At 32.0% G+C, this 27,256-nt stretch overlaps 2 protein-coding genes and 1 long non-coding RNA gene across 5 annotated transcripts; 2 read left to right on the plus strand and 1 right to left on the minus strand.

The window, feature by feature from the left end:
• The first annotated feature begins 439 nt into the window (after positions 1–439).
• On the plus strand, positions 440–1,321 carry LOC130939800 (uncharacterized). The gene is made up of 2 exons (XM_057867875.1): positions 440–527; positions 861–1,321. The coding sequence occupies exons 1-2, from the start codon at positions 440–442 to the stop codon at positions 1,319–1,321; spliced, it is 549 nt and encodes a 182-aa protein (XP_057723858.1).
• Positions 1,322–4,836: 3,515 nt separating this feature from the next.
• LOC130940974 (uncharacterized) lies at positions 4,837–9,009 on the plus strand. 3 transcript variants are annotated; one of them, XM_057869294.1, is made up of 10 exons: positions 4,837–5,024; positions 5,160–5,297; positions 5,785–6,275; positions 6,561–6,726; positions 6,811–6,861; positions 6,965–7,147; positions 7,278–7,371; positions 7,538–7,942; positions 8,024–8,289; positions 8,393–9,009. In XM_057869294.1, exons 3-10 carry the CDS (start codon positions 5,812–5,814, stop codon positions 8,753–8,755), a joined length of 1,992 nt encoding a protein of 663 aa, XP_057725277.1. In that variant the 5' UTR covers positions 4,837–5,024; positions 5,160–5,297; positions 5,785–5,811; the 3' UTR covers positions 8,756–9,009. The 3 variants fall into 3 exon arrangements, with proteins under 3 accessions (XP_057725277.1, XP_057725278.1, XP_057725276.1); XM_057869295.1 differs by having other exon boundaries at positions 7,538–8,289; positions 8,370–9,009; XM_057869293.1 differs by having other exon boundaries at positions 7,538–8,289.
• Positions 9,010–22,961: 13,952 nt separating this feature from the next.
• Positions 22,962–25,354, minus strand: LOC130942046 (uncharacterized). The gene is made up of 4 exons (XR_009070763.1): positions 25,198–25,354; positions 25,057–25,106; positions 24,835–24,963; positions 22,962–23,329 (listed from the first exon to the last, which is right to left on the minus strand). It is a non-coding gene; the product is annotated as an uncharacterized LOC130942046 (long non-coding RNA).
• Positions 25,355–27,256: the final 1,902 nt, after the last annotated feature.

Consider the following 27,256-nt stretch of genomic DNA (forward strand, 5'->3'; position numbering starts at 1 on the left):
CAAGTTATTGATGACGTTTAATACGATGGAGAATATGCTAGTTGCAAAACGGTCACCATTTCTCTTGAATCACTTCATTGATGTTAGGAGATGGAATCCAATGAAAGTGAATGCATCAAGAAGAGTATGGATGGAGGTGTACGGATTGTCGCTACATGCATGGAACCATGGCAACATGATCAAAATTGGTGTAGTGTGGGGAGCAGTTATTAAGATTGAGGATAATCAAGAGTGCCAGTTTAACTCCTTCAAGATTTTGGTAGACACAAGTTTTGGTCCTACCATTCATGTGAGACTAACCATAGTGGTGGAAGAAAATGAGTTCTTGCTTTTTGTGAAGGAAATAGGGAGAATGAATATATATCATAACCATAATGTGGTGGATAAAGAGCCAAGAATGGAGTAGATGTAGGAATTTGTTACAAGAAGAGACGATCATATGAAGATTAAAGAAGGCGGTGGGTTGTGGTGTAACGGCGGTGAGGAAGCTGGAGGGGCTAAGGCTGAGCTGGATACCATTACAAGAAGTGTAAACGTTGATAATTCAAAATTTGACCTACATAAATTAAACGTGGCTAATGAATTTGGTGGGACCTAGGTGGATGTAGGTAAGAATAATATGGAAGGTGGTTGGACTTGTGAATCCAAGACAAACACTTGGGAGGAAGATAAGTTAATTATTGAAATTGTGAAAGAATCTTTTGTGGGCTTGAAGAGTGAGCCAAGTAGAGGAGAAATAATTAAAAATAAGACATGGGCTGATGACAAGGAGGTGGAAACTTTTAGTGAAGAAGTGAATTTAGCTCAAGAAAAGAACAACGTACAATAAAAAGGTGTATATCTGAAAGTTTTAATATCAGGTCTGTTAGAGCCACCAGAATTTGAGAAGGGAGAAGTGGAGGTAGTACCTTCATATGAGAACAAGGAAGAGAGGGAGGTGAGTAGTGTGAGACGCAAACTTAGAAAGACAAAGAAACAAATCAAGAAATTGGGACAAGGTCGAAGGAGAGAGATTAAGAAGACAACAAAAACAAAGAACAAAAAGAAGGAAAAGAAGGTTGACGATAGAGAGTTCATATGGAAAGAAAACACAATAGAGGATGGCACAGATGATGATATGGAGTCAAAAGCAAATAAGACATGGCTTGTTGAAAAAAGCTTGGGCTTATCAACAATGATTGATGAAGACGCACAAAAATATTTGAGAAAGATAGATGAAGATGCAAGGCAGGACAGTGGCGGCTATTCAAAAAAAAGAAAAAGAGGTCCACAAAAGAAGAACGACAGTGAGATAGGTGTTGCTTCCAAACAAGTTAAATGATTTTGCTTTGAAATTGTAGAGGGGTAAAAGGAGCAGGAAAGATAGGAGTGATAAAAGAACTAGTTATAAAAAATGAAGTGAGATTCTTGGATTTAGTTGAGAGAAAAGCTAACATCATAAAAGAATATGAGATAAAAAGATTACGAGAGAACACTAAATTTGTATGGAATATGGTGGCTGCAGATCAAAATAGTGGGGGTATAATTTGTGCATGGGAGAAAAATTTTTTAGGATGGAAAGGACAATCAAAGGAATGAGATGGATTTGCTTGGTAGGAGGTATTTTAGGAGTCATTGACAAAATTCTGATATGTGTTGTTTATGTACCTAATGATGTGGCTGATAGGAGAATAGTATGGGAGGAGATAGTGAATGTAAAAAATCAATACAACCTACCAGTGCTAGCATTTGGTGACTTTAATAAAGTTATGCACCCAAGAGAGAGAAGTAGTGGCAGGAGAAATATGACAGGTATGAGAGAATTTAATCAATAGATCCAAGAGATGGAAATGATGGAGATTTCAATGAGAGGAAGAAAGTACACTTGGAGGAACGGAAGAAGTGCAAGTAAGATTGACAGGTTCTGTTTGGATCTGGAGTTGTTTCAATAATGCTCAAACTTGGAGGTAATGGCTTTAAAGTGCTCAAAATCATATCATGTTCCTCTTTCGTTAGAAAAGGAGAAGAAGGATTAGGGGTTGAAATCATTTAGATCTTTGGACGCATAGTTGACACACTCGCAGTTCAAGAAAATGTTTGCACAAGAATAGAGGAAGGTAGGAGGGGACATAATTGAGAAGAAGTTAGCAAATATGAAAGGAATTTTGAAAGTGTGGAACAAAGATAAATTTAAAAACATTGATGAGAAGATAAAGATGTTTAAGGATGAAATATCATAACTAAAAGGATGATTGAGGATGGGATAAATCAAGAGAAAAATACAATAAGAAGAGAAGCGTTGAAAAATCAAGTTGAAGGGTGGTATAAGCATAAAGACTACTGGAAATAACACTCAAGGATAAACTCATCAATGACATTGATAAGAACACGAAATATTTCATATTAAATCAACGATAAGACAGAAAAAAACCATATTAAAAAGATTTAACAAGGTGGAAGGACGGTAAAAAACTCGAACACAATTAAACAAGAAGAAAGGAGATATTTTAAAGAACTATACTCTCAAAATCATACTTATATTAATTATTAAATAATTTATTATTTGAAAATTTTAATTAAAAAAATTACTAGAATATCTATATAATTCTAGTTAGGATCATTTTATTTGTACACTCCAAACCTATGAGAAAATATTTGCTTGATTTTCTTTCTTTTCTTTAACTTTTTTTTCTATTTTTTTAATGTTTTAGCCATTCCTTACTCATGTTTCTCATCTTTCACTAGAGGTTGTGTTCATATTTTAATTTATTGTAAGTTAAATTTTATTCGAATTAAAAAAAATATTATTTATATAAGCTTATAATATTTATATTAGTTAAGAAGATATAATATATTTTAATATTAATTTTTAGAATTATTAACATCAATTATTAATAATTTAATAAAAAAATTGAATGTATTGTATCTTAATTTTTTTTGAAACAATAAAAGACAACTTATCAAGCAATGAAAAAAAATATAATTATAGTAGTTATATATCTTAATATTAAAAAAACACAGAAAAAAATAATTTTTTTTAGTAAGTCTTTAATCATCATAAAAATTAATACAATAAATAATTATAGATTAAAATAATAGATAAAATTGAGAGTTGAAATAAAAGTACATAGTAATAATTGATTGCAACTAAATAAAGAGAATGAGGAAGCACAATAAAGTAGCATTTGTTTTGAATTACTGGCACAGAAACTGAGAGACTGAGATTCAGTATCATGTTTGTTGGCTTAGAGGCTGGTACTAAAATTTCTGTCTCTATTTCCGAAATTTCAGTATTTCAATACCTCCAAAAAGTGGGGACACAGGAGACTGAAATTTTTAAAGATGGAGACTGAAACTTTAATAATATTTTATACTTAAAATACTCTCATTTTAATTAATTAATTCTAATTTTATTCTTTGTACAAATTAAATTAGAGATTTATTTTTATTTCAATTTCTGTCTCCTACTTTATACCAAATAAAATACTAAAATTTATTTCAGTCTCTAAATTTCTGTCTTTTAATATCAGTTTTTCAGTTTCTATCTCTCTATCAAACACTACCTAAGAGAATAGAAAGCAAAAGAGAACAATAAAATATAATACAACTGTGGCGATGCAATAATCTTGGATTTGTATGCAGGGAATTGTTAGAGAAGATGATAATGTGTGATATAAAAAATGGAATAATAAAAATAAAACTTAATAATTTTGAAAGAATAATAAAACTGAAAATAGTTTAAAATATTGAATATATATTTGAAATGAAACATATTAGAATTATTTTATCAATTAGAACTTAGAAGTACACATGAATATAAAAAATACTTTGAATTTAGATTGTTATATTTGCTTTAAATTAAATAGAATTAAAAAATAAATAAATTTAATAATATTTATAAATAATTACTTTATAAGTACTATTTATAAATATTTATATGGATCTTATATTTTTGTTATTTCTAATAATAACGTAAATTTTTTTTATCAAACCTTATTTAATTTAATTTATTTTATATATTTTAAATGTAAAAAAATTTCTGAAAATTTATTTTTATTTTAAATTATTGATATCAAATTTAAAATTTAAAATTAAATATATAAAATTTAATTTTTTAAAAATAATAAGAAAATGACTAAACGTGTCTATGGAGCCATTAGTTTGTATAATTGTATAAATTGATATTAAAAAATGCTACTTATTTTTTAACATTCAACCTTTAGTATGTCTTTTTAAAAATTTATTATTATTTAATTAATTTGAATATCTACTTTTATGTACTAGTTATTTAAAAAATTAAAAAGGTTAGTTGTTTTTTTTTTAAAAGCTAAATAAAAAACAATATTTAAAGGATAAATTAATATTTATAGTGGCAATAACCAAACTGTTTTTTTTATTTGGGAAAAAAATACGAATCAATTGAACAAAAAATTTAGTTAATATGTATCATGATAAACTTATCATTAATAAAAAATTTTAAATATTTTTATCTAATAAATATAAAATAAATATATTAAAATTTTAAATTTTTTATATTTTTAGTAATTTTTTTAATTTATAAATTTAATATGTGGCATAGGACACAAGATACATATATACCCCATAAATTTAATTTGTAAATTCAATTCGGAACGACGTCTCACCCGTCAGGCCGTCACCGCGTCGTATCCAGATCAAGTGAATAAAACGACACTTTAACAGTTTAACCACTCTATTTCCGTAAAAATCCCCACTTTCCATACATAGCGGGAAACAACTCTTCCCATATTCTCCACTACAATGATCTCTCTTCCACTGAACTCACGCCCATCCTGCACCCTCATCTATCGCCACTAAATTTACGGGCCCTGCGTTCCTTCGCATCTTGACGGTCCAGATCTTCCTTCGCGCATTATATATTCCCTCACGCTTCCTTTCTTCTCACTTCGGTAAATCTCAAAGATAAAGCAGCAGCTGAAGCCCAATCCGTTGCGTTTATGGCGGACTTCTAGATTCGATTCGACTCCCCAACGAGCTTTCTCGATCCCTCAGCCTACCTGCAACAGGTAGCACCTCGAGATACTGAATTTCGTAAAGTTTCTGTTATCTTTGTTGGAACATCAATAAATTCTGGTTTGTTTTTGTGGGATTTGCGTTGTGATTTTCTTTCTGAATTTCGTATTATTATTTTTCATTTTCAGTTGCGCGATCTTTGTAGCTGTTTGGTTGGTGTTTGAATTCGGTGCAGATCGAAGGCGTGATGCTACTATTCGATTTGTGCTGAATTTTGGATTGAAGGATCTCTTAAGAGCAATCAGTGGAAAATTTTTCTTCCTAAGGTAGGGTGTTCACTTTCATTTCTGATTTCTTCTTATTGGTATTTGTGAAGTGATTATTGCCGTTGTGTTGTTATTGGATCTCTTTAGACATGTCGGTTATGACTGAGAATTTAACGGTGATACATTACCTCGGTGTTGGATCCTATTGGAGTGGTTATTTCAGTTTTATGAGTCATTTCAAGAGTAGAATTATTTTAACTATTCTTAACTATTCTAGTTCATGTTGTTATTTATTAAATGGAAGTAGTTTTGATCTGGGTCTGATGATTATTGGTATACTTTTAAAGATGTTGAATTATGATGAATATGATCCGTGGAACTTTCTTATTTGTTTTTTAACACTGTATAACTTAGATCTAGTGGTGTGTACATGAAATCACATAGTAGATATTACAGTAGCAACAACTGACATGCTTAGTGGAAATGAAATCTTATATATTTAATAGCAAGAGTTATTAAATATGTGTCATTTAATTTCCATGTGCAGCAATCCTAATTAGCTTTCCATAAAACAATGTGGAGATTTAACCCATTTACACACAAGGAGGCAGCTGGCCTTGAAGGCCGAGTTATAGATGTCGGCAATCTTAAGATAAATGTCCAGAAGGCCATCGCAGAAGGAGGGTTCTCTTGTGTTTACTTAGCACGTGATGCTTTCCATATGTCAAAGCAATATGCGTTGAAGCACATCATATGCAATGATGATGAATCACTTGCATTGGCAAAGAAGGAGATATCTGTGATGAAGTCACTGGTAGGACATCCCAATGTAGTCACACTTCATGCTCATACAATATTTGATATGGGTAGGACAAAAGAGGCATTTCTTGTAATGGAATATTGCGAGAAGTCTCTTGTTAGTGTGCTGGAAAGCCGAGGAGCAGGTTATTTTGATGAGAACCAGGTTCTCTTAATCTTCAGGGATGTATGTAATGCAGTTTTCGCTATGCACTGCCAGTTCCCACCTATTGCTCACCGGTAACAACACTAGCTAGTAAAATTGTATAATTGTCGTAAATATCTCTTTGTATTATTCTATTTCCTTTTCTGAAAATATTTCTGTACTAAACCATTTGCAAAATATGAAGCTTTTGTTCATTTTGATTTTCTGCTGTAAAATATTCTATAAAGAATCTTTTTGTTGTCAGTCTATCTTCTAAATGCTAGATATTGAGCACCACAGATTGATATCCATACAATTAACAGTCACATGGTCTTGTTTTTATTATATTACTGTAATAAAATTATTCTTTGATTTTCCAGAGACTTGAAAGCAGAGAATCTTTTATTAGGTTCAGATGGTTTATGGAAGTTGTGTGACTTTGGAAGCACTTCCACCAATCACAAGCGTTTTGAGAAGCCAGAAGAAATGGGAATCGAGGAAGACAATATCAGGAAGTACACAACCCCTGCCTACAGGGCCCCTGAGGTAAGCTAAGATGTGTTCCTCTAAACTAGGTTATAAATTTTTAGAATGAGTGATATGAATTTTACATTTCTGTATGCATTTTAGATGTGGGATCTGTTCCTTAGAGAAGTCATCAACGAGAAAGTGGACATATGGGTAAGTAATACGAGCCCAAAATTTTTCACGTCTTTGATGATAAATGCATTTTCCTCCCTAGTTGTAGCTAGTTAACGAATCGTATTATCATTGATTATGTTAGGCACTAGGGTGTCTCCTTTTTCGCATATGCTATTTCAAAAGTGCTTTTGACGGGGAATCAAAGCTCCAAGTCTTAAATGGAAACTACCGCATTCCTGATTTGCCTAGATACAGTTCATCAGTCACGGATTTAATCAGAGACATGCTTCAAGCTAGACCAGATGACAGACCAGATATCACGCAGGCAAGCTTTGCTTGATTGGCCATTCATCTCCATCAATTTAGGTTGGTCTTAGATCATCCATCAACTGCATTCATAGGTACTCAATTTAGGGCAATCAATTACTGACGTTGATGTTCTACTATGGTTACAGGTCTGGTTTCGTGTTAATGAGCAGCTACCTATTACTTTACAGAAGTCATTGCCTGACAGGCCACCTGAGTTGCCTGCTTCCAACCATCCGGAAGGTGATACATTTTTTACTAACTAATTGATTGAGTCTCTAGTTTTGTCATCTCAGAATACTCAAATTGTGGCACTTGATGTGCCTTATAACTAGAGTCTAGAAGCTCTTAGTAAATGATTAATTTTATCCCAAATATGAAGGATTTATTTGTAGCTAATTTTTGGCAGGTTCTTCAATGTCCACTAATAAATCACACCCAGCACCTAGCAGGAATCCACCTCCCCCGCCTTCATCTGTAGAATCCAAACCAACGGTCCAGGCATCTGTTGCTTCTAGGGGTGGTGGAAATGGGGGGCAGCTTGGTGCTTTCTGGTCCACTCAGCATGCAAATGATTCAATCGTTTCCAAGGAAAAGAGTAAACCTGTATTTGATGAAGAACCATCTAGTAACAATAACACATTAAAGCATGATAGAGTTCATCTAGAGAATGATCACTTACCCAAAAATGTTGGTACTAACAAAGTGGTCAACGCACCAACTCATTCAGTAAAAAGCAGTGTACATGGAAAGTCACACAAGCCTGACACTGCATCATCCAAGGATTTCGAATTGAACTTTTTTAAGGATAAAGGTCAGATGAATGAGAGGGGATTGTCAAATATAGACAATACAGCTACTTTTCAGGATCATGCTTTTAACACATTTGTTGCAGAATTTGATACTGCTAAGCTCAGTCCTGGACTTAAGTCTGAAAGGGAAGAAATATTAGAAGCTGAGGTGGAGAAACTGAAAGGGCAGTTGAAGGAAGCAAACATAGCCAAAGCTGAAATCACTTCAAAGTATGAAAAGCTTTCTGCTATATGCAGATCGCAAAGGCAAGAATTACAGGATCTAAAACAGGCACTTGCTGCAAAAACTCCCTCGCCAAATAGGGAGGGTATGAGGACCTCTCCTGCACTTACATCATCTGCATCCACGGTAATACCATTTTGTAATTTTCGTATCCTACTCATTTGCCTTACTGAAAATTTCTTTAGCCTGTACTTTCTAACAAACAGATACTGTTGCATTATAACTGCAGAAGGAGCAGATTGGCGAAACTGTTTGGGAACTTCAGCAGGATAAAACTGAGAGGAAGACTCCTGGTTCAGAACCAAAGTCATGGCAGGCTTTTCCTGAGGAACCACGACAACAAACCTCCTTTTCAGCTGACAATACTTCAAAATCTGTCAGGACTAGAAATACCCAGCAGAAGCCGCAGCCTGCTCCAGTTGCTGCTAACTTCGATTCTTGGGGTTTTGGATCTGATAACTTCAGTGCTGTAAGAGCTAGTACCCCACAGATGCCAAGACCTGGTGAAGGGAGTAATTCTCAGGCATTTGGTGAAGCAAAGGCATTTGAGAAGAAATCAACTACCCCCCCTGCTGGATGGGCTGGATTTTAACTGTGCAGAATGGTTGTGCTCTGATTGCACCTATAAGCATTTTTACTTTGCTCCATTATGTTTGATTCATGCTGTTGGGCGTTTGTTTCTTTTCGTGGATGATTTTACTAAATGGATCTTGTTTATCTGGACTATATCCATTCTGGGGTGGAAGTATTCATTTCCAATTTGCATGATTATTGTATTACTCGTGTCTCTGAAAAACTTTCGAGTCCTGAACTTGGTTTATAAATTTCAATGATTATATTAGCTGATTCTACACGCCTAACTTTAACTAACTTGAAATAGGTAACTAGTGATTAGCTTATGTATAATCAGCATTCAGCTAGTAACTTGGTTTCACATGCTGTTCATTTGCTGTTCATTTAATAAATAGAATTCCAAGTCCTACTATACAAAATATTTTCCCATTTCAAAAGCTACATGGCCAAATACCTGACCTTACGCATCAGAATGGTTGGTTGTTTAGCCTTTGCATCTACTTTAGCTCAAAGTAGGAAGAAATTAGATGCAAGATCTAGTAGGTGTTGTTTCCGTGGATACCAAAGAGGGAGTCAAAGGATTTCTTTTATATGAGATGAAAACAAGACAGGATTTCTTTTATAAGACTTGAAAACGAAAAAACATTTCTCTCTCAGAATGTCATTTTTTATGAATCTGAATTTTCTTTCAAAAATAAATCTGTTTAGTCTAATTCCACTATTATAGATATGCCAGTGATACCTCCCCCCCGCGACAGATCCATTCACATACTATACATACATTACCATTAGAATACACAGTCAAACTCACGTAGCATTAATCCCACACCTCCTATCAATGCCAATGAACATGACCCTCCCATAATTCAGCATACATTACATCCTGACACTTACAAATATAGTGATTCCTATAGTGCTTATATGTATTTACCTAATTTGCTAAAAATGAATAAAAATTAATATTAATTTAAAAAGTATTTAATGCTTACGATAAAAGGTAAGTTGGGCAAAATCGATGCCAAATTCAAAGGCACCATAAAATTTGGCTATAAATATTACACAACCATCAAGCATGACATCACTCCCTCCCAAAGAACAGATGCATGTAGAAGGCATAGAACAAACAATGCCTCTCAGGAAATCCAGTAGACTAAGGAGACTACCAGTGTATTTGAAAGACTTTCAATGTGCTAATAGCAACACTACATGGCAGCCTATGCAATCATCTAAATGTAAATACCCGATACCAAAATAAGTTTCATATTCTTCTTTGTCCACCAATCACTTTCTCTTGCTGTTTCTACCACCGTTGAGCCTACCACATATGAAGAAGCCATAACCAAAGGTTGTTGGAAAAAGGCCATAAATGCAGAGCTTTTGGTACTTGAGCATACTAAGACCTGGACTCTTACTCCTTTACCATCGGGCAAGAAAGACATTGTCTGTCGATGAGTCTTCAAATTGAAGTTTAACCCAAGTGGAACAGTAGAAAGAGATAAGGCACGACAGATCGGAGAGGGTTACATACAAACATATTGGTTGGATTATTTAGATACCTTATGTCCTATGGTCAAAATCACCGTTGTCTGCCACCAACGGGATGTCAACATAGCTTTCTTGCACCTATAATTAAGAGAGACTGTGTAAATGAAACCTCCACCAGGCCTGCCCGCTTCTTCACGTGACATAGTCTTCAAGCTTAATTAGTCTTTATATGGACTTAAACAAGTTAATAGACAATGGAATATCAAACCATTCTCAATCCTTATTGCTAATGGCAAATAATATCATGAAATTAAATAGCACTCTTTTTAATTTTTGTTTACCTTAGACATAATTTCAGGGTTCGTGTTAGATGTTTCTAAGACCCATTCCCATTCAAGAGTAAGACAACTCACAAAAAAAGTAAAATAAAAACTATTTAGGAATGCACTTTTCCTTGTCTTTGTCTTCTCTTAAGGAAATTTATAATTTACTTTAGCTTGTCAAATACTTAACACATATAACAAAAATTAATTAATTAAATATTGAATTATTAAAAAAATAAAACATAGGCTGACAAGTGTTAGGGGTCACTCTCACCCTGGTTGAAGATGAAAATTAAAATTCTCAAAAGAGTTTATATTTATGTATTTTTTATGTTTTAAAGCAAGAAAAAAAAATTAATTCTCAAGAAAATTTTAATTTTATGCTTTCCAAACACACTCTTATTCTTTATCCTTACTTCATCCCGCATTAACAAGTTTCTTCATAAAATATTATTAGAATTTATCTTACATTTGAATTAATACTAATTGGTGTTTTTTTTAAACTAAAAGCCTAATAAATTCATGCATCATACACTATATTATATATACATTAGTCAATATAATCAATGTACATTTTTTCTATTTTAGTATTTCTTTAAGTCTAAGTCTATTTTTATTCAGATTTTTTATAGTTATCTATCCACTACTACGATCACTTCTTTTATTTTGCTGCTCCTATGGTACTGCTTTGCTGTTACTGTGGTACTAATTATCTACTGCCGAATTGTTATTCGTTGTCGCTGCTACCTCTCTAATTTTGCTTCTGCTGCGCTACTACTTTGGTGTTGTTGCGGTACGGATTAAGACAGTAATTAAGGTTGGTTCATGTGAATTTGAAAACATCTATTAACTTGTTATTGATGTTATGTGTACAACTTAAGTGCTTTCCTAAGGCACTCACTTTAGAACCTTCTTTAAGAATTGCTAAAATTTAATTTTCTTTGCTATTTTATGTCCAATGCCTTCAAAGTATTTTGGAGACTTGGACAATATTGTCTTAGTTAATTAAGAAGCTAGACTCGTAGTTAGTGAGACTAGCAGTAAGGACTTCAAACTAGTAACTTAGCTATCTATTTGAAATATATAGGTTTTCAATGGATGTGTCCAAGCATTGGATGGATACCCCACGTCATGAAAAAGAATATCAACTTGGTGTAGAAAAAATTTTACACTTTGCTTTTTCATCAACGGGAGTTCCTCAAGGGGAAGAAATTTAATGCCCATGTGCAAAGTGTTGTAATAGACTTTGGTTAAGGAGACATGACGTGTATGACCATCTAATATGCAACGGATTCAATAAAAGGTTATAGGCGGTGGTTTAATCATGGGGAATCACTTGTTGCTATGGATGTTGACAGTGACACAGATGGTGAATATAACTGTAATGATAACATTGATGAGTTATTACGTGATAGATTCAGAGATACTACACAAGTTGATGGACAAAACATGGAGCCTAACGAAGGTGCAAAGGAATTTTATAAATTTGTAGATGAGGCAAGCCAAGAACTATACCCCGGGTGTAAAGGATTCACAAGAACTATAGCCCGGCTCTCATCATTAGAGAAGAAGATGGACGGTGTATATGGTTTATTAAAGGTATTAGTGCATCAAGTCAACCCGGGAATGAGTGACGAAGAGGTAGCAGCCTTAGGACAAGCTACACAAAATTCTCCTTTGGATGCCTCAAGTAGCAAACCAAGAAATACTCCTCGCTCCTCTGAATCAACTCACATTCCACCCAAAGATGATGAAGGTAACTATCTTTTCCATATTATTGTCATAAAGAGATACTGATAAAAAGAAAAAAAAGAAAGAAGTGGTCACTGCCTTGTTGCTACTGTTGCCAGCTGAATATGCTAGTGTTGGTTGTTGAATTTTCAGGTTGTGTACTCTTGATTGCTCTTTATTTTAGATATTTGATATATTCCCATTCAAAGTTGTTGACTTATTGTTTTGTTGTTGTTGATTTTGGATATTTGATATTGAGATAAAAGATTATAAATAGTGCTGATGGTGTTGAACTGGAGTGAGGTGGGAGTTGGGGTTTAGGTGAGTGTTAAATTGGAATCTGAATTTATTAATTCAAAGTTGATTTTAGGATGCGGTCTTTCTTTGTACTAATAATTGGGAAACATACAGCTTAGATGTACACTTTCCTACCACTTTATTATATATATAGTTATACACTTGATGCATGCTTATGTTAATTAAGCAAAAGGGTAAGTACTCTAATTATTAGTTTATAGTTTATTCTAATATTCTAGATTTCATGGACGTTGATTGTTCCTTCTAGGCCCCTTGGTTAAACTCTAACTGCTTGCTTTTGAAACTTAATTTGTTTCTTTAATTTGTCTCTACCTTTCTACCCAGGACAATTGGAATTATTATTTGACTCTTATATAATATTATTATTTGATTTCTTTGTTTTCACTTGTGTAAAATGTTGTTTGACTCGTTGCATTGAAATAACTAATTTGGTTAGTAAAAACATGTTAGAGATATATTCGTTCCGTCACTAGAATATGTATACACAATCTCATGTTAGGTAAATATTTTAGTATATAGTAGAGTTGTATGTTTCTATAAGCTCTGCAGATGCTCTATTGTTGTGCTGTCTAGTTTGTTATATGCATTTTTTTTGTTGCCTTTGTTTTATGATGTTGGGACTTGGGATGGTGGTTTTGTCCTTTTGAACTTATGGATGAATGGATTGTTATATATATTATTGTTTTGATTCATAAGACTATGTGCTGCATATGCCTACTATTGCACTTGGTGTCATGCTAGCTACTAACATTGCTAATCTGTAATATATGCCTTCTCATTTTTTGGTTCGATATAAGATGCACTAACACAACAATATTTAAAATTATGCAGGATAATGGTGAAAACAATTTCGCTCAAAATAGATGATCAATAATCACGAAGTTTCATATTTTGAAATGAAGTGTAAATGAAGTAGATAATGTAACCCATATTAAAATTGTAATTCATTTATTAGGAATTGCTAATGGAATTGTCATGACTTTGATTTTTGGTATTTTGTTAGAGCATGTCATGTGAATAAACACACTCTTTTTGGTGACAAGTTTACGAAGCAAGGATTAGTTGATTTAAAATTACTAGTCATTGTTTATATTTTAAAATTATCTATGAATTTTGTAAGGTTTATTTATTAAAAAAAAATAGGTAGGGATGGCAATACCACCCGAACCTGCGGATACCTATCCCGTCTCTACCCGCTCCGGGCGGGTTAATTACCCGCCCCGCACCGGTGCGGGTTTTTAGTGGGCGGGTTCTTGGGAGGGGCGGGGCAGGGTCGGGTTTAGGTAATACCCGCCCCGCTATATATATAATATATAATTTTAATATATAATATGTATAATATATGAAAAATAATTAGTAAATGATTAATAATAATGCATCATATTTAAATTTTTACTTTAATTTATGTTATGTATGTGATGATAGTTATATAAATTTTGCAATTTTTAATTTTATTTATTAGATTTTAATAATTATAGGGGCGGGTTAGGGTTCAATGTTTTACTACTCGCGGGTAGAAGCGGGGCGGATTCTATGCGGGTTGTTGTACGGCGGGGTAGGGTTGGGTAGAGCAAAAACCCGCCCTTATCCGTCCCGTTGCCACCCCTAACAACAGGCTACTGAACTAACTTATAGCCACGCTTTAAAAGAGTGGCCATATTGTAAAGTAGCCATCAATAGCCACGCTTTAAAAGCGTAGTCGTATGTCTTGTTCTTGACATGTTTTAAAAGCGTAGTCATATCTCTCCCTATTGGCACGCTTTAAAAGCGTAGCCATATCTCCCCCTATTGGCACCCTATTGGCACGCTTTAAAAGAGTGGTCATAATGTACGGTAGGCATCAACAGTCACGCTTTAAAAGCGTAGTTGTATCTCACTCTATTGGCATGCTTTAAAAGCGTAACCATATGTCTTGATATAGCCATATCTGGCACATATGGCTACGCTTTTAAATCGTGGTGATCTTTAAAAGTGTGGCAAAAAATAAAGCATGATGATAGGTCACAAAAAGCGTGGTGATAGAACAATTGACACCCTTGCAAATGTAACCTTCTCAAAAGCGTCTTGATAACTCAAAAAGTGTGGCGAAAAGCTATTGCTACGCTGTTTTTGACTTTTCGCCACGCCTAAAAGCATAGCAAAAAACTTGTTTTCTTATAGTGTTAAACTCCTCTTTCACTGTATTTCTTGCTTACATGATGATTTAGTGTTAGCCAGCAATAATCTCATTGAAATTCACTCCATGAAAGTAATTCTTGTTGAGAAATTTTAAATAATGGATTTGGAAACCTTAAATACTTCTTTGGGTTTGAGGTTACAAGAACTTACATAGGAATAAGCTTATATAAGTGCAAATATGCACTTGCATAATTGACTTGTTGGAGAAGTATGGCGTGCTAGGTGCAAAACCAGGCTCTACGTCGATAGAACATACTCAGGAACTTTCAAAGGAATCAGGCACTCTTGCTGATGTCTCGAGATACTGAAGATTAGTGGGAAGACTTGTGTGCCTTATGAATACTAAACTGGACATTAGTTTCATAGTTGGAAGCTAAGTGAAATATGTCAAAGTTAATCTAACTTCATGCTTATTTTTTGTAGCAAATTCTGAACTCAAGATGTCTAGATTTCCAAAGTTGGATTGGGCACAATGTCCTGACACTAGGCGTTCCATGACAAGCTTTTTGTTTCTTCTTTGTCTCCTTGCTTATTTCTTAGAAAAGTAAAAATAATCCATTGTCTCCAGATCATCATCTGATATAGAATATTGTTCTCTAGCCATGGCAACATGTAGAGCTTGCTTGCTTGCTTACTTGTTAAAGGATATTCATATTGAACATAAGCAACCAATTTCTCTCTATTGTGACAGTCAATCCACAAGACACATAGCAACTAATCTAGAGTTTTATGAATGCATCGAGCATACTGAAATAGATTCCCATATTATTCGAGAAAAGCTGCTTAGTGGAATGCTTCATATTCTCCCGATTCACACAATTGACCAGGTTGCCGACTTGTTTACCGAAGTTCTGTCTCTTGCTCCATAAACTTCATGTGTCTCCAAGCCTGGCATGCTTGCTTTTCACCAACCAAGGATTGCCAGCTTGAGATATCATATTAATTACCTGATTCACACACCAGTTTTCACTAACTTGATCTATGTCATTAGTAATAAAGATCTTTCTAATCAACATTCAGTTAGTATTTAAGTGTATTTAGTTAGTTTTTATTGGTTAGGACCTTTCTGTAACAAACTTGTTAAGCTTTTCATAAATAGCAGGTCTTGCTAACAGGTTCAATTAGCTTGCCATTTACACTAATCTCTCTCTCTCTCTCTCACACACACACACACACACACACATAGAGTAGAAGGAAGAGAAGAAATAAAAGGGAAACAGTACAAATTGAAGTAAGGAGAAAGAGTACCAAGCCCAAATCAATCCCAAAATGGACGAAGGACTATGTAGAAAAGTAGATTATGCCACACTCAATGATAATATCCTGGGAAGTTAGTTATTAGATTTTTGGATGTGAGACCCCTGAATGGTTTTTGTTAAGCATTACGTAAATTCTGGATTCACCACCAAGGGGTTCTCTCCCCTGACTTGAAAGAGGGGATTTTCATTCACCACCATCGTCTTCTTTTCTAGTCATCAATAATGCACATATTTTCTATTATCTTTTTCACTATTATATTGCATTACGATTCTTCAATTTCAGTTTTTAATTTGAGGACTAACATTTGGTACTTTCGTTGAGAGGAGTCATGGTAGATCACAATGAACTCACTCGCTCCTAGGAGGAAATCGCTGCTCTTTAACGTCGCCAGGTTGAGACCAGCAATCGTATTTCAGCTACATACAATTGGGTGGTTGTCATTGAAGATTCACTATAGGAGATACAAAACTTGTTAAAGGAGGCCCTTAAGCTGAAGCAACTTGAACTTAAACCCTCTAGTAAATTTTTCTCTAATGGTAAATCCTTCTCCTCAGTTGACATCAACCCATTAGTGAGACGTATTAAAGCTGAGAACTTCCATTTTTTGGTGGTGATGGAATTGATGAATGGGTGTTTACGGTGCATGGATACTTTGAATGGTATGATGTTCCCGTGCGCGTGATCTCTTTTCATCCCACTCAACCTGCATATACATGGTATAGATGGGGTGTTAACAATAGTATTAAATGTAATTGGAACTCATTTATGAATGTATTGCAATTATGTTTTGGATAGAGTTTTTTTTATTATCTTAAGGCAGCTTTGAAAGAATTAAAACAAACCTCTACTGTGACTAAGTATCATAACCAATTTGAGGAATTATCTAATTAGTTGACAGATTTAAGTGAGGAATGGCTAATTTTCCTACTCATAGCTGGGTTACAAGACTATTTAAAGTATGAATTGATGATTGCTAAACCCCCACCTATGTGGTTGTAGTGTCCCTAGCAAAATTATATGAGCAAAAACATCAAGCTACCCAAAACAATAATAGAAAAAGCCCAACCCCCACCTTTTCTTTGACACCCCAGAATAGAAACACCACCACCAAACCACCTATTATGTTACTATTGTGAAGAAAATCTCTCACCCGGACATCGCTGCAAGATATCTTGTTACCTATTAATCGGAAGTGAGGAGATGCAAGGTTTTTAGTTAACTGTGGATACATATATGCTGGAATTACAAGGCGCTGACTTAGTGTTGAGAGTGTAATGGCTAATGTGCCTGGGGTATGTTACAACACATTATGGATTTCTCACTATGAAATTTGTGATGGATGGCATTCCAATTAAGTTGTAAGGAGATCGCTTATTACAACCTGAAAGCATCAGTAATAAAATGCTACAGATGATGGTTCATACTGAAATAACTATCACTTTCTATCATTTAAAGCTGTTAGAGCATGAACAAGCAGCAATATTGACTACCCCACCCCTAAGACATGACATGTTTTGCGTACGTGAAAATGTAAAATTTCCCATCTCGCGTATGCGACCCTTTGTCCGCGTACGTGAGCCCCTTGGCAGGGAATCATTCCCACGTCGTGTGGTCCTGCCTGCGTATGCGGGCCTATAATTTTTCCATTTCGCATACGTCGGACGTCTAAGCAGAGCCTAGGGTCCGCGTCGCGTGCATGTTTATGTACGCATGCCTAGCAAAATTTGTAAAAAGTTGCTAAGTTCCAGAAAATCAATTTTACATACCCAACTTCGAATGCGCATAACTTTTTTGTTAGAAATTATTTTTAGTTCGTTTTTCGAACAGTATAAACTTCACAGACTCAATTTTCATTATAATCAGTTTTACAAAATTTGAGGATCCGGAAGCCAAGTTATAACCCACCGAAGTTGGTCAAAGATCAGCTTTTACCAAACATTTCCAAAACTCTAATTTTTCTAAAATCCTAATTTCAAACCAATAATTTTTACAACCAAAACAGTCCTTATTGTCCCTAACCAAGTTCATACCCTTTTCTTTCATACCACAACATGCTAATTACTCTTAACCTTTATCACAAGCTTCTCAATCACCATACAAACACAATAATTCCTAATTCATCAATCAAATCTACAATTTCTACTCATAATTACCACCAACATCAACATTAAATATCAACATACATTCTCACTTTCTCAATCAATTCACAATCATTTCAACACATTCATCAATCCACCAAATTTAGCTATTATCCACGTACTAAATCAAGTCTTTACTCAAACAAATAATTCATACAATTCAATTTATCCTACAGTCAACTGGCCTAAGTTTTCACGTGACATTACATATTAGCTATGAGAAACCAAAACTATACCTTGGCCGATTTTTTTCCAAGCTCAAACATCTCAATTCAAGCCTCCAAGGTTCCAAATCAAGTGCTATAAGTTTCAGTCACCAAAAGCCCCAATTCAAGTACACCACTTCACCAATTTGACTTCAATTTCACATAAACACAACCTAATTCATACAATTCACCAAAATTAATACTAGAGTTCACAAAATTGGACAAAGCACAAGGGTTTTGAGTTTTCTTACTTTACTTATCGATGATTGGGGTAAAACTCATCAATTACCTGCCACTGGATCGAACCTAAATGATAAAAAAATATCAAAATCTCTCAATATACATACCCAAAACTCAAAATTCTGAAGAGGAAAGAACTGGGCACGAAATCTCAAATTTCTTACCACTTTGTTCAGATGGTTTCGAAGAGAATTCTAAGACAAACGCGTCTCTGCCGACGAATCGTCAATAAGAACTCTGAATTAAAAGTTACAAGGAATTGGAATTTGGGAAGTGAAGTTGGCTAAGGTTTCTTTCCCTCAAAACTCAAGTTCAGCGTGAAATTAAGGAAATGAAGGGGAAGAAGGCTTGTTTTGCATTATATATGCTGGACCTTGGACCCAGTTTGAATCCGGTCCAATCGATTTAGTCTGTTAGCCCGTTTTTGGGCCAAAATCTTTAAAATTAGTGTTAAAATTTTTATTTTAATTATTTTTACCCTTCTAACTTGCCAAATTTAATTTTTCTAATTTTTTTTGAATAATAATTAATTTATTGGTTAATTATTCACTAATTACCTAAAATTTACAATAGGATAGGACTATCACACTCAAAAACAACCATTTCGTTATTGTTATGAGACAGTTAGAATATACACTCACAAAAATATATTTATCATTAGACATTTTTCTAAACCTATTGAAAGAATAGAGAAGAAAAGTGAAAAAGAAGAAGTGATATATTTGTGACCAAGACTAATACTTGCTGATCATTTTATGGCTGAGTTAAATTTATTATACTATATTTCATTTACAATGTAATGGAAGTTATTGTGGTCGTATCTTATTTTTAGTGTAAACAAGATATATGTATTATTAACTCGTTTACACGATAAATAAGATAAATAATGTTACATAAAATTGTAAATACCCTATAAATTACATATTTTGATAAATAAAAATTTAAAATATTATTTTAAAAAAATCAAGAATATTCTATGAACAACAAAAATAATTATTATATATTTTTAATTTATATATATTTTATCTGTCTTTTAATAAAATAATCCATCATCATAATAATTAAATATTTAAAAATAACAATTTTTCGGTGGCCAATAATCTTTAATAATTTTAGTGAGTATATGATTAGTATAAATACTAAATTATTTTTAATAAATAAATTTTATTAATTTATGTGTATAAATTTTGATAAATATAAATATAAATTATATTAATTTATATGTATAAATTTTAATAAATATAAATATAAATTATTATTTATTAAATATTAATTTAAAATAATAATATTTATTAGTTATGTAAAATTATTCTAAAAATAATATAATTGAATCTATCGTGACTTTTCTTCCTGATAGCAGATTTTCAGGATGTATGTAACATGGTTGTTTTATTTAGTCTTTTGCCAAGGAGAAATGATTAGCCCTAAAATTAAACTAAATGGAAATGTACAAATTAAATAAAAATAAAAACATCATCTATACCAATATATAAAGTTAATATTAGAGTTTGATATTTAATTTTGGTAGACATCATTTGTCTTCAAATAATTAATTTTACAAACTAAATTTATGGACAAAATAGTAATAATATATTTTTATTTTTAATTAAAAAATTATTAATCCACAAAAGAGTTAAATAATTACCGTAATTGTAAGAAATCTATACCAATATATAAAGCTAATATCAGAGTTTGGTATTCAATTTTGGTAGACATCATTTATCCTCAAATAATTTATTTTACAAACTAAATTTATGGACAAAATAGTAATAATATAAATTTGTTTTTAATTAAAAAAATTATTAACCCACAAAAGAGTTAAATAACTACCGCAACCGTGAGGGAATTAAATAACTGCTCCACTTACAAATATCTATCACTGTCATCGATCTTCTTTTCTACATCTTGCTATCTTTTGGATATGTATTTATTAAAAAAGGGAGAATTCAACATATCAATATAACGTTATCACCGAACAACAAATGCAACATCATCTCGTAAGAAGGCAAGCAAATCATTGCGAGATAATTTGACAAGGAAGTTGATACAACTCCAATCCTAACACAGTACTAATTTTATAAGTGGTTAATATTTTATATTCACGATTTATTTTATTTTTAAGTACTAATTTTTAGTTTTTAAAAGAAAATTTAAAAGACAGTACTCTTTAATCTTTATCTTATTCCATATTTACATCTAAAGTTTGTTTTTTTTATAACTGTAAATCGATTATTGTTCAATATTTCAAAAAGTTTTTTATACGAACTAGCATCAAATAATATATAAGGGCAATACTACAATTTGATGTTTAACTTTTGAAGAGATCACCTGCCTTTAAACAATTTATTTCACAATATAAATTTAATGGATAAAATAATAACAATTAAATATTTTATCTTTATAATGTAATATATAATATTTATTCAAAGAATTTTTTATAATGAATAATGAATAAATTTAAAGATATGTTATTGCACATTACTATATATAAATTGCCTAATAACAAATAAGATTATGAATTTTATAATAAATAATTAAAATAAATATTTAACAAATAAAAAAAACTTTAAAATACACAATATATTCATAATCTAAAACAATGTATAAAGAGAATACAGAAAGAGTGGTGTCCAATTTTTGTATAACAATTTTAACCTTATTGATAAAAATAGTGATGGACGTAACATTTTAAAAATTGAAATAAAATGTAATTATTATTAACTTTCCTTCATTCATATTGCGGTTACTTTTTTATTTTACACACAACTCTCACTCATTGTGTCCTCTACTTCGTTCCACTAAATATAGTACTCTCTTTTATTTTTCAGATAATCCTATTAACCTCGTATTTACAAAACATAATTATTAAAGTAAGATCTCTTACTGTAATTAATACATAGATATTAATTGTGTCAATAATTACATATTTTTTAGAGTTTCACTACGGAGACAATGGCTTATTTGTACCATGGCTATATGAGTTACAAAATGAACATCCCCCATACTATCTAGAATAACCATCCGAGTACTAAGGATAATAAATATCTTCCAAAAAAGTTAAAACTAATTTTCGGGTTCACCAAAGATCGAATTCTTGACCTTTTGAATCTATAACTCTAATACCATGTCATGATATCACTCATCCCAAAAGTTTCAGCTGATGGAAAAAAGTAACACTAATGGTTATATCTCTAATACTCCCTAAACCTCCATTGTACACATTGTACAAATATTCTATTGACTCCTCATACTTTTCCTTTTTTTTTTCTATCTTTTGCCATCTCTTGGGTTATGTAAAATTTATTTTATTTTTCTAACCATAAATACAAAACCTTTCCAATATTGGAAGAGAAAGTCTATGCCTATTATTCAAATCGTCATAAAATTTTAAAGTATATTCAGTTTGAATAGTATCAACAATTTGATAAAATGGATTTAAGCTTAAATAATTATTCTTAATAAAGAGCATTGTGTATATATTTATTGAATTTTTTTAAAAAAAAAATTTGTGTATTTATATGTCATAGTTTATTTTTGTGGTGATGGACAACAGTAGTACTCACATCATCATTTCAAAGTTCATTTTATAGTTACGCCAATTTATAAAGTATTTTACAAAAATTATGTTTAACTAAATTTTTTATCTTATAATTATTTTATATTTTAGGATTTAAAATTTTGTGTTTCTATTTTTATTCAAATATTATTTTTGTATTTTATTTTAATTCTATTAGTTTAAAAGTACTAATATTAATTTTAATTTTTTAATTTTTAGAATAAATAAAAAGATGTAATTTTTTTTATAAATTAGATTATTCAAAAACTACTCATTATAAAAGAAGTTAAGTTTAATTCTTGACATATTAAATAAAAGATAGTTTAATTAGATAAAAAAATTTAAAAAAATAATATGAAAATATAATACATATCAAATAAACAAATTTTCTTCTTTCTACATCAAATTGATAAAATAAAAAAAAATTTACATCAAATTAATAAAAAAAAGACAGAACTATTTTTTACGTGAAAAGTTAGGAATGAATTAAAAGGATGGAAGAATGATTAAAAATATAAATTAAATAAGTAAACTAAAGAGAAGGAAAAATGTAAGTGAAAATTATGCATGAAATAATCGAATAAAATTTGCAACTACAGTCGATGAAAGCAATGAAAGACGATGGAAGCAATGCAATTTGTAACACTCTACCACACTAAGCTTTACGCTTAAGTCGTAAAACAGAGGTGGTATGGTATTACGACCTCTAAAATAAAATGAGTACACATAATAGCAGAAGAATTATAATATGCTAGGAGCCTTGAAGAATAGAGGAAATAAAAATCTCGAATATAAAAGCGCAACGCTCGAGAAATGAGTTAACTTGCGTGCTAAGAAAGCTACAGCTGTCAAGTGTAAAGTAACCCAAAACAGGAAATGAGAGTCAAAGATACAAAATAACGAGCTCCTGACTCAGCCTGCGAAGTCAAGACTGGCCGGAGAATATACACACATATATACATATATATACATATCCAAAACCCAAATGTACATAAACAAAATCCTGCCTCTCCATACACCTCTAGGAGGATCAAAAAGAATAAGTTATGTGGAGAGAAAGCTAAGTACATATATATACATCATAGCATAACAAAATAACCCAGTAACCACTCCACTTCAAGAGTCCAGACGCCTAACGAGATGCCTCTCGACCTGCATCTGAAAAATAACAACATAGTATGGAATGAGAACCGGAGGTTCTCAGTATGGTAAAGGTGCCACACACAAAATATATAAGGTCCTAGGAATGCCAGAGGCAATCCTAGAACGCCGACACTCAGATTGTAGAGCTTAAAGTATTAAACAGAAGCCATAAAAGGTGGTTTGCTAAGGATATTTAATCCTAACTTAACTTAACATTAAATCTAAATCCCATACTGTCATTCCTCCATACCTCCAACTCCATCATGCATTTTCACAGACAACTAAACAGACAAAGGCAAACACAAGAAGGTTACAAGTACTGCAGATAACAAATATACATTTAACATGGCAAGTACATTTAGGCACACCCAGTTAATACACAAGCAAGTAATGCAAGTTAATATGCATATGATGCATGCCTGTCCTATTGCTGATGAGGCTCATCTATCGGTTATCCAGCCAACCCGACAAGTCTGAATTGTCCTTAGACTGTCCCCCGACGTGCATCTCCAAGAGTCTATGCATAGATTTTTCTCAAATAATCAATATTGCTCAATGGGGGTAACATTCCCGGGAATTTATATAGTGCCCGGTCACACTTACGTCGTAGGATCAACAGAGTATCGAGTTTTCAACCTGGTACACGTGGTGGCAAGCCACGGCACTTATTCCAGGGAATCTCGTATCTCAGATTATTCAAATTCATAAGCCATATAAATAATTCAATTATAATTCATCAACATCCACATCATTCTCAATCGCATCTCATTCATCATTATACGTCAATCATATTCAATCCTTATCCTTCATTATCACACCTCCCATTCCGTCCATCAATAGTTCCAATTCAAAACATAATTCATTCTTTTCTAAATGAATCAAACTTAAAACATGCTCATTTTCTTAATAACTCTGAATCAAACCATATACCCTTTGAATCTAAATCTTTTTAGATAATCATATAAACAAAATCTCTAATTTTTATAAAATTTCGACAGCATCTCCTCTAAAACTCGAACTTTGCCACCCTTTTCGGGTCCAAGCCTGTATTCTTTTCAATTCAACATACCCTTCCTTATCATCATAACAATCACCACAATAAATCTACCTCAGATCAACAATTAAACTCATACAATATTCAAATCCAACAACCAAAATTCAACTAAGAATCATAGTTCACAAATCCTAGGCTTTTAACACAAAATACCTCATTATCACAACAACCTCAACAATAGTTATACCTCAAATCAATAATTCACCAAATCATTAATTAATCAACAAGTACTAAACCAACCATGTTCATTAACAGTAACATTCAATCATAATTCTCTCCAAATTACATAACAACATTCACCATCCAAAATTAATAACTAATTATCCAATAAACTTCAACCAAATATATATTCATTGACAAATTACTAAACATTAAACATACACCTGCATTCCAACTTATCCTATGGTCATCTAGCCTAAGTTTTCACAGAACATTATGTATTAAATGCAAGAAACCTAAACCATACCTTGGCCAATTTCCACGTAACGACCAAAGCTATTTATTCAAAACCAAGACAGCCCCTCAAAACTCAACTAATCCGCTTCCTCCAAGTTCCAGTATTCACAATTTCAAGCTTCAATTATTTATTCACAACCTAATACACATTCATAACACATATATATCCAATTTAATACTCAAAGCTCAAATTCAATAAAAATAAAATAGAATTATCGTATCCTCAGCTTACCCAAGCTTCACATAAGCAAGAGTGAACGTTTCTCTCAAGCTAATTGGATCCTAAAACATCAGAAATCAAAGAAATTCAACATTCCCACTTAAAATTTGAAAATTGGGAAAAATGAAGGCTGAGTGTAAAATAATGAGTTACCTATGAAATTGATCCGGTAGAAATGTAGAGCTCGACGCGGTGGACGCGTGGCCGCAAGCGATGCGGCGATCGGAGCTCGAACGGAATTACGGGATTTTGAAAAGTGGCGTAAGGGTTAGTGAATGTTTTCTCCTCCCTGGAAGCATTTCACGCTGATTGCTGGTGAAATGAGGAAGAAAGGGCTTTCGGCTCATTTAAAAGGGCTGGTCCGGTTGGACCGATAGCCCGATTCGGGTCCGGTTCAACCGGTTCGGGCCGTTCGGTCTAATCTTGGACCGATTTCTTCGAAATTGGTGTCAAAATTCTCGTTTCAGTGAGCTCTATCCTAATTTAATATAATATTCACATTTCTAATCCTCCTTATTAAAAACTAATTTATTGACTAATTATTTACTAATTTAATCGGAGTTTACACAATTGAGCGTGTTGAAGAAAGAAGAAGGGCAATAATAAGAGAAACACATAAAAGTGTGCATAAAGAACAAAAGTGGTAGTTTTTCCAAAAAAAACTTTATCAAAATAATTAGAGTAAAATCAAACTATTGATGAGAGTACCGATTTAAACAAAAGGATATAAACTAAAACTAATATAAAATTAAGCAAAACATAAAGATGGTGAATAATATAAAAACATTGATAAAATAAAGGATATAAACTAAAACTAACATAAAATTAAACAAAATATGAAGATGGTAAAAAATGTAGAGACATTGATGTTCGCTTAGTTACAGACACTCTGTATTTTTTTATTTGGGAGATGTGTTATCATAGTTAGAGGAGTAATAAAACTGTTTTTATTTTAGTGTAAAATTGTTAGATTTTTCAAAATAAATTTAATGACTATTTTGTCTTTATAATTTGCTTTATGAAATGGTTTGATAGAGGGTAAATATAGTCCAAAAAAAATTAGAAGCTAAAGTCGTGATCAGCTCTTTATATTGGCTTTATAGATTTTTACCTTTTGTTATATGGTACAAAGATTATATATAATATAATAAATGGTACATGTTCACATATATAAGAACATGAAACTTAATATTACCCTTTCATGAAGTTTTTCTACCTTAATAAAAGAACTAATATCATTTACACTTAATATTTACTTTTGTACTTAATAAAAAAACTAATATAATTTAACTTTAATTTTTGAATTTCAAGATACATGAAAAGTTATAACCTTTTATGCATTAAATAATTTAAAAGATACTTATTATATATAGAAAGTTAAAAATATTCTAAACTTAAAAATTAATTTTTTAATAACAAAATTAAATTTGTTCAAAATCATAAAGAGAGTTAAAAAGAGAAAGAGAAAGTTGAAACTTTTTAACTAATTACAAAGAATCACCACCATCAAAGTTATTAAATTTGAGTATATTAAGTGAGGTTTAAGAAGCAAACCAGAGAACGATAAATCTAAAAGTTTTCTGTCTCTCTTTATATAGTATTTCACTTTAACTAACTATTTTTTATGAATAGTATTCAAATGACGAATAAAATAATAAGAAAATTCATATTAGATTATGAAAATTAATCTCCTCCTTATAATATGACGGCGTTATTTCAAAACACGTAAAATAAAATAATAAAGTATAGTTTAATTGATGTGCACAATAAAATAAATATGAAACTTATAAAATAGCAGTCAAATGTGGATAATAATGATTGTCTTTTGTCCTAAGTTACTATATTAAACTGCAAATTAAATTTATAATTATTAGTTAAAAGATTTACAATTATGTACTATTTTTAATTATTTTGGTTGAAAATAATATATTTTGATATTGTGTTTTAGAATTACTGACATCAAATTTTGATAATTTCGAAAAATTTTAAATGCTTTATGTCTTAATTCTTTTAATAAAACTTCAAGAATTCATAAAAATTAACACAATAGATATTTATAAATCAAAATGATAGATAAGAGTAAAAGTTGCGATGATGATACTTGGTAATAATTAATAATGATCAGATGAAGAAGATGTGGAAGGAGAAGAAAAAAATGAGAAAAGAGAACAATGTAATATAATAGTGGCGATGAGACAATGACATGTATATG

This window comes from Arachis stenosperma, chromosome 7, assembly GCF_014773155.1.
Source record: "Arachis stenosperma cultivar V10309 chromosome 7, arast.V10309.gnm1.PFL2, whole genome shotgun sequence".
Classification (NCBI taxonomy): Eukaryota; Viridiplantae; Streptophyta; class Magnoliopsida; order Fabales; family Fabaceae; genus Arachis; species Arachis stenosperma.